General features: G+C 40.5%; 1 protein-coding gene across 1 annotated transcript; it reads right to left on the bottom strand.

Moving 5' to 3' along the window:
• Positions 1-6,397: 6,397 nt before the first annotated feature.
• LOC117435179 (serine/threonine-protein kinase pim-1) lies at positions 6,398-11,306 on the bottom strand. The gene is made up of 6 exons (XM_034058202.3): positions 10,830-11,306; positions 10,560-10,666; positions 10,308-10,358; positions 9,786-10,152; positions 8,125-8,301; positions 6,398-7,766 (listed from the first exon to the last, which is right to left on the bottom strand). Exons 1-6 carry the CDS (start codon positions 10,903-10,905, stop codon positions 7,594-7,596), a joined length of 951 nt encoding a protein of 316 aa, XP_033914093.1. The 5' UTR covers positions 10,906-11,306; the 3' UTR covers positions 6,398-7,593.
• Between the last annotated feature and the right edge of the window lie 302 nt (positions 11,307-11,608).

Genomic DNA, 11,608 nt, shown 5'->3' with positions numbered 1-11,608 from the left:
TCAGTAATATATTATATGGGTTACATTATACATGTTTCTGAATTCATTCATCAGTAATATATTACTAATATATTATATGGCTTACATTATCCATTCGGCTTAATTCCATGTTGCTCATTCTCTGTGCAAACACGGGCCTGCAATGCAAATCTTCCTGGATAATTTGAATCTTATTTCAAGGCCAGTTTGCATAAACTAAAATATGATTAATTATGGGACTGTGACTCATTGCTCATATTGATATCCATTTAAAAATACACCACGGTACGTGGACATGGGTATCAGGGCACTGTGAACTCATTATTATACCATGTACACTTGTTTAACTACTGCCTGGCCCAGGGTCAGGAAACAAAGCCACTTGGCACTCCTGTGTGTTGATCAGGTTGTTTGTTAGCTTTGAAAGACTCTCTGGGCTCTTCCTGTTAAAGGCCATTCCACACTATGGCATAGTATGTTACACCAGCAATGTGGGGAAGAAACGTGGCAGAACAGACCCTATAAAACATACAAGCAAAGGTGATAAAGAGCTGTTTAATCCATTGCTAACACCCACAGGCTTTCGAGAGCTCTTACATGCCTCGTTGGGTTTCTATCTCTATAATTCTGTTACATTAGTAGTGTTTGGTTTTACAAAAAAAAGGTTCCCAGCTACGTTCAGTGAACACGGCCCTGAACAGATTACATACAATGACCTCTACCGCAGCTCTTTCCTTACCTGCTTTAATTCAACATTGGAGAATGGCACTATCTGCCAATTATGAACACGTACATGTTAATAAACTGAGTCACATCCAGAATATTGTCTTTGAATGGTTTCAGGTGTTAGAATCTGCACATTCAAGACCCCCAGTTCACTGTGATAGATGTCAACGAAGATTTGAAATGTAAATGTTATTTCTGCTTTATTTTTTAATGCATTTTAGTTTTTATTATTATTATTATTATTATTTGGCTTGCAGGGGAGTGTAGTTCATTGCATATTTTTCTCCCATCTGTTGACTATAATTGTAAACCATGGTGTTTCATACCAGTCCTTCTATACTGCAGGCTCTGTGCCTCGAGGGCTTTCAATTCATAAGAAAGGCAATAAATTGAAAAAGCATGGAAATGATAGGACACCCATGCAAATCACAAGAACCGCAGCACATGCAAATACCTGTTTCACGTCATTGATCCCATTGTTTGCACAGTGATTCCAGGAAAGCCAGCTTTTGCCCCATGCACCACCTGTTACTAGAAACTAGAGATCAAATTTGCATGGCTCTTCATTCACCTAAAAACTGTTACAAAAGCAGCACCACTGTCTTCTGAACGGGAGTGGGGTGTCTAATGTGCCAGTGGGTGTCAAAACGCCTTTACTGGACTTCACTGAGCTAATTGTCAGGTTACCCCTCATAAGGTAACCTGGGGTCCATTCGGACCCCACAGTGCTTTAGTATCAGTTATTATGTGGATCTAGTGACTTGATTTTTGCTTCCTTTTAGGTAGTTGTCAGGCACCCATCCTGTTACACTATGCAAAGGATAATTCCAGTCCAGGTAGCCTGGTTGAATTTCCCATATTGTTTTAGGTTTGGGGTCCATATGGACCCCAGGTGTAGTGTATCAGCAGGCCCAACCTTCTCACGTGAATATCTCAGGCACTGTAATAGCTAGATTCCTTTCCAATGATGTATCGTATGTCCTGAACACACGTCCCTAAGCAAAACTATAGCAAACCGAAACTAAGGTTTGAGTCATGTGACATGAGTCAGCTCCAAGTTTCATTTGTTGCCTATTACTCGGTCGCTTCAACAGATAGCGTTCCGGTTTCAACGTCATTTAAAAGCGCAGGCTTTCCATTGATGTCAGGCATGCTCAAGGTTCTAGCTCTGCTAAGCTACGACAGTTTTGAAAACAGGAAAAGAGATCCTTTTAAGATTGCTGATGGCACAAATGACAGCGTGCAATCCGGTCCTCCAACGGTTTCACTGCGAAAAGCGCTGTTAATCACGGGCTTCAGCAGCTGGCTGGGAGTGGGCGATTGTGAGTCTCAACCCACTTGACCTGGGTCTCTAATTACAAGGTGCAGTGCAGCGCAAGTGAGAATAGTCGGCTCCCCCGGGGAATGTGGAAGCTGCCACCTGTCCTCTCCACATGTAAAGGACGCAATGATGTACACTACAGCAGAGTGACAGGTTAGATCAAGCAGACCAGGGGCTGATAGACTCTGTGGGTTCAGAAACTGATACTCATATAATCCCAAAAAGAAGAAGAAGAAGAAGAAGAAGAAGAAGAAGAAGAAGAAGAAGAAGAAGAAGAAGAAGAAGAAGAAATTATAGTCTTAATGTCATCATGTCATACCTACCGAGTCTCATTAATTAAGAGAATAACTTTGCGGGGATTTAAAGAATGACCTTAAAAAGAAAGAGCTTCTGCGCACGGTTAACGGTTCCTGTTTTTTGAATTCCACATTGCATTCCACATTCCAGTTTCTCATTGAGCGGAACTGTGGGAAACCCTCTGTAGTGTTTTCTGAACTGTTTGAGAATTTCGCCAAAGCAAACTCAAAAGTGGAACTCCTGGCAGATGAAAGAGTGGAATCATAAACTCTCACATATAAGATCTGACTGAAGTGGTGGACTCATCGAGAGTGTTCTCGTGTTTTGAAGTCAGCATGGAGCTACTGTAGTAAGCCCAGGTGGATGTCAGTTTAAATACACTTCACTACAAGAAAGGATATCAAAGATAATGATTCGCCACAGCACTCTACCACAAACGACAAATGAATCTTTGTGATCTCATGCTCAAAGTAGCTAGGGAGAGGCTTGTAAAATTAGAATCCACTGCCTAAACCGTTTCCTTACATGATGTGAATCAACTTACAACTGCTGGCAAAACAAACAGACATGTGTCTCTTCAACCAAACCTTATTACCCGCAGATTTTCTGACCATGTTGATTTCCTTTCTTTCCCGCTGAGCAAAACTCCCAGTCAATAAAGTTTAATCACAGCCATCCGTGTTGTTAGTCAATGTCTCCCACACACAGCACCTGCACGGCTGTTATTATATTCACAATTCTGGCAAAGGAAAAAGCTGTTATATCCAGCTGGGATTCCCTTACAAAAAAACCCTGGCAGTATCACTGCAGTATATTGCAGCATTTTAGACACAGCAGCTTTTGAAGATTTGTGGGTATTTTACAGTCCTGTTGTGATGATTGTGTCCATAAATCTGATTAGCTTAGTTTGGAATTTATTTATTTATTTTTTTTCTAATAAAAAAAAAGCATACACATGAATTAGAATGTTAAATATGCTGGTGGATTGTTGCTATGAAATCAACCTGTGGATGCTGGCATTCCAAATCGTTTAATGCATTTAGTATATCTAAGTTTTTAAACCTGGCTTTGGTGAATGGTTACCAATTACCAGTTTGGAAGTCTTACTTTAGCCAGCTGCCCACATGACAAAACCACCACCCCTTTTAGCACAGCTGGCACCGTGCCGCTTTACAAACCAGGTGGGAATGGACACTGAAAGAAACCCATTCAATGCGCTAGCATACCACAGGAATGAGTGTGTAAAGAGCAGACAAATACAAAACAAAACCTTCTTATAACAAGTGACTCTCGCCATGTTCAAAGACAGGTAACTTTTGTTTGATTGTAGATTGTGTTTTTGGATCTTCCTGTACACCTTGTAGAACCATCAACACTTTTAGCTTTTACAAACATGTTTCAACCTTACATTAAGTACATGGCAGACAGACAGACAGACAGACAGGCAGACAGGCAGGCATGCTGGCAACTTTGACAAGGAGACCCTTATTAAAAACACCAAACGAAAGCCCACACTACAAAGGAAATGGCAGCTGTCAGATGTTTTCTGTTTCCACTAACAGTTCTGCAAAAACACAAAGGGGAACTCCTGGCAGACGAAAGAGTGGAATCAACATTGCAATTAATTTTCCAAACCCAGCGTGGAGCTTTTATTAATAGAACCTATTGAATAAGGCAAACAACAATAATGAGGTGGGTTCCCTATTAAGCATACAGATACATTTATATACATCATTATTCAAAACAAGTTTGTTATGAGGGGGCTCTTTAGGACATGTGCAGAATTAGACATAGATCAGAGCTATTGAGAACTTTATTTCCACTATATTCTTGGTCCTTTTGGAACATCCTGGTGCTGCCCTACTATTGGCTGACTACAGGACAACTATCACACTGGCTGGGACACAGATAGGTTATCAGGCTGCTAGGATTGCACTGCTAACCCCAAAGTGACCAACAGGCAGTGATCTTCCGTTTGGTGCAGCTCTGGTGCATTGCTCTGCTTCATTCACTCAAGACACTGGCCGATCAAGGGGCACTCTTACCACCAGAGAGACCAGAAAGATTTCCCTCTCACTGACACCAAACATTATGTTAAACATCAGAAATCATTAAGCCACTCTCGGCCAATCACAATGCCAGATTTCAGAAAGTTCCAGCACATTGCCATACATGTCATCTCGTACACGGTAGACTACCAGCTGACAGCGATTCTAAAGACACGGCTAACATCATTAACTAAGTATTTTTTTTTAAAACCTGCTTTATAATAAGTTATGTACAGCTGGCCTTGTCACTTATGATATAAGAGTGTTGCCTCTTTTCACACTTCACTTCACAGTCATGTTGCCCACCCAAAGTGCGCACAAGATGACACTCCTGTACCATAAGAGTCAGTGTCAAGTGCACATGTTAACACTCATACACTGTTTACAATATTGAAACCTCTGGAAATGGCTCAGATCACTTCCTCTTTCTGTGACCTTATTTGCTCTTGTTTTCTGTCACACTTGTGCATTAGGGGCTCATCTGAAATTTGCATTGGGGTTTTGATTATACAGCACTAAGCACATCCATATATATTTTTGGCAAATTTACTGCAAATGGTTGTGAATGCCACAAAAAAGACCACCATGCAAAACATTTGCATTCCTATTTTTATTTTTTTGTAAATATGGGGGTCTAATACTTTTAAAATCTGCTCCAGCGATAGATGTGTGCATTGACCTTTAAATCCAACTAATTTAGTTTCCTAGTAATTTAATCTCATTTTGATTAAACCTGTACATGTTTATCCAGATAAGAGTGGATAAGAGTAATATTAATAAAGTTTAGATATCTGGATTAAACAGCATGTCAAGCCGGACCATGTCTGCTTCCCTAGTCAGACAGATGGTAATTGTTTGTGTTTAAATAGCATCAGCCCCAGCACAGTGCTTCTTTTCCCTGTTAGACTATATAAAACGATTATTTCCTGTAGTATGTTGTACGTAGTATTAAAGCCAGCATGTAGGCATCATAACCATGACATGGTTCATGTTTTCATTAGGGGGGAGGGGATGCAATAAACCAGTAATGGGGGGATTATAATTCGGGAGCCCCTAGGTGCACGTTTGTAATTCCATGCTAATGTAATTCCAGTAGTGAATCTGGCCTGTTATTAAAAATTCATACCTAATAAATAAAATGAGCCAATACAGGTTTATTTTGTTTCTGTTCCTCGGGCGTCACCGAGATTCCTTTGCCAGGTTTTTTTTTATTGACACTCTCTCAACTTATTAACCATTTATATTTTCAATCTATCTTTGTTCAAAGCAAGATGTGCTAGTCTTGTGTAAATTCCCAGATTACAGCTTCAGTTAAGTAATGGGTACAAGACATTTACACTGCATACCTATTGGGTACTGGCTTTGCACACTAGAGATGATATATCATTAGGTACAGTTCTGTTGTCGACGTTCATGCATTATATTTAGATTAAGCTTCTGCTCCCTAGAGTGCAAATAATTTTGTGAACTCATTGAACTCCTTTCACAGAAGCTCAGCTATTATTTGGGTATTAAGGACTAGTAATGTGATGTATTGTCGCCTGGAGTGTTACGAAATCTATTTTTCTAACCATGTTTGCCACAGCTCACTTGCTCTCCCATTGGAATCTTTCATTTTTAACTGGGATGTGCAAAAGTAGCAGCCAGTTCTCCTCTATAGCAATGCTGTGTCACCCGACACTGGGGGTGCAGCTTAGTTACAACTTCCCTGAGTGCTGTCTGGAAGCACACTGGTGTTAGTACTCTGGTGTATTATTAGACTCTTTTGTCACCTTGATATTCCTCTGAGGTATACAGAGTCATGTGCTTCTGAATCTCTAGATGAAGGAAGTCCATAGCAGATAGGACCAGTTGTTTGTTGTTTATCTACTATGCCATCTTTGTGTTATGCTGCTGCTTCAGCTTGTCACTAATACTGTTTGCATAACAGGCATGCTTACAATTCTTTACTTTGTTGTGCTTCAGGAGCAGATTCAATATAACCCACCCAACGTAATGATTTCTCACAAAACACACAGGCAGAAAATTAAGGCAAAATGTATTTTATTGAAATTGTACAAAAATAATTTATTCTAGATAATTTACAGTTCTAATTCAAATCCCAAGCTGCATACATGCAACCAAACTAGTGTACAGTTCAGACAAAAATATAAACAAAAACTGCCTTCTTTGAGTAGATGTACTCTACCCTTCCAATGCACAATACATTGTGCATTGAAAAACAGAAGTGCTTGGAGGATTATTTACAACAAAAAAATAATAATCTTGAAATTATTCTTTAAAAAACAAATAGATTTTATACTTTAGGCCATAAATATGGTGGGGGGGAAATGTGGGCCCTTCTGAAACAGTTACTGTGGAATGAATGGCTGTGCTGGAAAAGAGGTCATCTTCATAAATAAATAAATTAATTAATTTATTTGAGGAAAACCGTTTAACTTCACGCAAATAAATTAAGAATTACACATCAGCGCCACAGTAGAAAAAAACAAAACCAAAATATACACACATATATATATTATTTACACACACACACACACACACACATTTACAAAAAGGTAGAGTTTTTTGTTGTTGCATTGCTTGTGCATTCATCACTGTCCCAGCATGCCTTGGCATAAAGGGTTTTTAGAAGAGCCTGACAGGAGGAAAGCTGAGTGAGGTCACAGTCATTAGTTTTAGTTGCTGAAGAGGTTACGATGTTGCCCTGGACGATGGGAGCTGCAGGCTTGACGTACCTGCGAGGCAGGAGGGAGGGAATGAAGAAGAAACAGAACAAAGTGGCATTACCATTTCAAGTATTTTCACAGGCTGCTGTTTCTGCTCTTGTAGAAGGCACTCAGAAATGAAGAAAAGTTATTTTTGAAAGTCAGGCTTGTCTCTATACTGCACTGTGCTCAAGTACATGGCGACGTGTGGATTCAAGCTGGTGCAGAACTATTCCACAGCTCTGGTCCTTGGGGTTCTTGCACTTGTAGCAGAGTAGCTTTTAGCCCCAGCCAGCCTCACAGTAAACAGTATATGGTGCATAAGGTTCAAAAGTTTGAGAAGTAAAGGGGGCTGCAAAGTGAAGTGATGGCGACTCCCCCTTTCCCCTCATCAATACAGGCTTGGGTGATTTGGTTATTTGGAAAAGGGTTCAGCTCCCACGCCTCCTACAGAAAAAGGAGTCCGGTTCCCATTTACTCTAGCAAGTCTCTCTCTCTCTCTCTCTTAGCGGCTCTAGTGATCCGCTGTGATGGCTTGAGTCTCATGGCTCAAGCTGTGCAGTCTGATTTCCGTGGTCTCCTGTGGGAGCGCCACGCTCTGCATCCACGTGTGATTGAGGATTTCCTCGAAAGAGGGTCTGTCTGAGGGCCGGTGAGAGAGGCACAGCTTGATGAGGTTTTGACACTCTGAAAGGGGAGAGGAAAACATTGTGGTTACGACAATGGAAAGAAAGCAGCACGGGCTTAATACACACATTCAGGTGGAATTATGCATCTGCCATTCAAAGCTAAATAAATGGGGTGCAAATAAGAAGTCTTCAGATATCCTACCCAGGCTACTGCTGCATGCAATCTGATATCCTACCCAGGCTACTGCTGCATGCAATCTGATATCCTACCCATGCTACTGCTGCATGCATTCTGCACTATTTGTAAGAAACTACCTTGTTTCACCCCCCCACCCAAACTGGCTAGCAAAGCTCTCTCTCCCCCCCAGGATCGTGAAAATGCAAGCGAGTAATAATGTAACTGTAACAGAGCATACCTGTTGAGATTCGTCTCCTGAAGAAGACCTGTCCCCTCACAATCTCCTCGTCCTGCTCAAAGGGGATGTCTCCACACACCATATCGTACAGGAGGACTCCCAAAGACCACACCGTGGCAGACCTGCCATGGTACCTGTGGTAGCGGATCCATTCGGGAGGGCTGTACACTCGAGTGCCTATTGAGAAGACAAAAAAAGGGGAAAATATGAGGTTATGGTTCTGCAATTGGCTCTTTTGAAAATGTACACGATGCTGCTGCATATTTTTCTATTTTAAATTACTAATGTAATTATATATTTAAAATCCAATCATATTCTTGATTTTGATAGACCCATGTATACATCTGTGGTTTGTTTGCATTATATTAAAATGGAAAATTACTCTAACGAAAAACTTTATATATATATATATATATATATATATATATATATATATATATATATATATATAAAGACACACACACACCACACAAAAACTGACGTTCACCGCCCTTAGGAAGTGGGTTTGATATGTTGTGACACGCACTGAGGTTGCCGTTGCCATGTGACTTTGTTTACAAACTTTGAGTTGTAAAAACCACCGGTACCCGCCTTGTGGTGGCGCCAAAAGCAAAACATTCGTCAACGGTTTGAGCAAGCCCAAAATCAAATTCAAAACACAGGAAACTGGCGTTTACAAAACAAAACAAAAACAGCAGGGAGACTAGAAGTATGAAAACAAACACGTCTTTATTCATGAAAAAAAATGATTTTTAAAAAACAAGGCAAATGCGCGCAGCTGACAGGTTAAACAGCAATTGAATTGCTCACAGCCATAAAGTTGCTAAATATTATCAGACTAAAGAAGAGCAATTTTACAAATAGTAACAAAAAAGAATTGCTGCCACTGCCACACGATCACACTGTGTGTAATACAAAACCACACGACTGCACAAGGGGAGTGCTTTCCGTCACTGGACCCTTGGTGCTATAAACAAGCTCGGGTTTCACAACGTTTCCATTACTGAATAAGTAAAAACGGGAACTGTACCCCAAGTGCGATTGTGCCTCCCGATCGAATTATACGCCACGACAATCTACACCTAAAAATATAAGTATAATGGGGACCGTTGGCACGGCTTCAGTATATAAAATGTGTTTGTTTACAATACAAGGGCGATCAGTTCGTACACAGTACAAAAAGCAACCCCAGAACAAAGCAATGGCATCGTGCCACCGAAACTCAAATACAAAACACCAGGCACCATGGAAACGGCCGCTATAGCGACCACTAGCGGCTTACAGAGGACGCCTCGCTCGAAACGAAACATCGCAAGACCAATTTAACCTTGCAATTTAAAGTCAAAGGCATTCAAAAACGCCGATGTGGGACTACCCCATTCGTATCCTCTGTACGTTGTCTGTTGTGATATTTTCAGTTCAGAAACGCTATTCTTTCTCGGGGAAAAAAGGGCACTTTCCAAATAAGGCAAGACACCGCCTGAGCCGCATTCTTAAAAATGCCCAACACATTGCAATGTAATTTCAAAAACACTGACTTCCGGTCACTATGCACAATGACATTCCGCAATCCAAATGTTGGCAAGATAAACATTACCAACTAACGATGGTATTTCAGAAGACAATGGTCTGCGATTTCAAATAAATAATAAAACACTTACCGTCAAAGTCAGTGTACACAGTGTCCTTGAGCAGCGCTCCTGATCCAAAGTCAATGAGTTTCAGGTCCCCGGTTCTCAGATCTATGAGGATGTTTTCGTCTTTAATGTCCCTGTGAACTACTCCACTGTTGTGACAATGTCTGGCCGCCTCCAGAACTTGCCTGAAAAAGTTTTTAGCCAGCTCCTCTGGCAGAGCTCCCTTTTCGGTAATAAAATCAAAAAGATCCTTCCCATGCTCGGGTCTCTCCATGACGATGATAAAGCTGTCGGGTCTCTCGTACCAGTCAAGCATCTTAATGACACCCCGAAAACCGGTCCCCACTTTCTTCAGAAGCAGCACTTCCATTGGGACACGGGACCCATTGGGCTAAAAAAATAAATAAAAGGCCAAACAAATTATTAAATGACAAAATAAAGCACAGACAGACGACCTAAAAAAGATTATATATATATATATATATATATATATATATATATATATATATATATATATATATATATATATAGTGTGTGTGTGCTTACCAGTTCTCCCCATTCAGCGACACGATCCTTCGCCACATGCTTTATTGCCACCTAAACGTAAACAACAACAGTGCGGTCAGTATTATTTAGTCTCTACGGTACAAGAATACAAGCGCAATGTGTTTCAGGGGAGTAAATAATATAATGATCACAAGAAACTATACCTCGTATAAAAAGAGAGAGAGCACTATTAATCGCTGAATCATCTGTATTGCATATACAAAACACGTAAATAAATGAAAGCAAGCGTACCGGCGCTCCGTCAGCAATCCTCACGCCGGTGTAAACTGTACCAAAGCCACCGCTTCCCAGCTCAGCGCCGATCTGATAGACTTTCTCAAAGGGATCCCGCTCTTTCACTGTAAAAACAAAAATATAAATACATTCATTAGCAACAGATTTAACCCGTTTACTTCCAGCCGTACAGCCTCTCTCAATCGACACATCAGTACAATAGTACAGCAATAATCCTCTTTGCATTAAAATAGCAACAGTAATTAAAAAAAAGAAACGCACACCAACCTTGCTGGATTTGGATTTTTGCCGGCACATCTACAGCAGAGATATGAGCAAAAGAGTTTAACTTTGAAAGCAGCATTCCTTAAAATCCAGCGGACCTCTCAAGAAACAGGGACTTCAGTTTAACCTTCTTCTGTATAATAGAATCCACGTTGTGAGAACAAACGCCGGAGATATCCCTTCACTCAGGCAGGCCTTTTGCTTTTCTCCAGAAAAGTGGTTTTTATTATATTTTGTTTTGTATAATATATATCCAGTAGATATTCGCCAAGTTCAAGTCCGAGACAGCAATAACAAATAAGTTACAATGCAATCAAAATAAATAAATAATAATAATAATAATAATAATAATAAAGTATTGCCACACGACGATATGAACACAACACCACACCGGCATTCACTACTGTTTGCTTTTCAGCGGTAATACACTGATATACAGACGTAGTAAAAGGGAGAGGCTTTTTTCCCGTGAAGTACTCTGACTCCGCCCACCCGCTGTACCAGCCATTCGCGTTGAGCTTGTATTTAAACACTCAAGTCAATCAAACATGCAAGTAATAAAAAGAATGAACCGACTAGACTCGACGTGGCGGGAATTCAATAGGCGCCAAAAGAAAGAAAGAAAAAACCAGACAAAATGCAGTTAGACCTAAAACGGGTTTTTTTTTCCCAGTCTGGGAGATACCCTGTATGTTTTGCAATGAAGTTGATAGATGTGACTATTGATGTGCCTGGAATAAAGCCTACAAATGTAGCTTAACTTGGGAAACATGCGGAGAACA

Source organism: Acipenser ruthenus, chromosome 29, assembly GCF_902713425.1.
Source record: "Acipenser ruthenus chromosome 29, fAciRut3.2 maternal haplotype, whole genome shotgun sequence".
Classification (NCBI taxonomy): Eukaryota; Metazoa; Chordata; class Actinopteri; order Acipenseriformes; family Acipenseridae; genus Acipenser; species Acipenser ruthenus.
The sequence above is the reverse complement of the archived record's forward strand: the minus strand, read 5'-3'. Positions and strand labels throughout refer to the sequence as shown.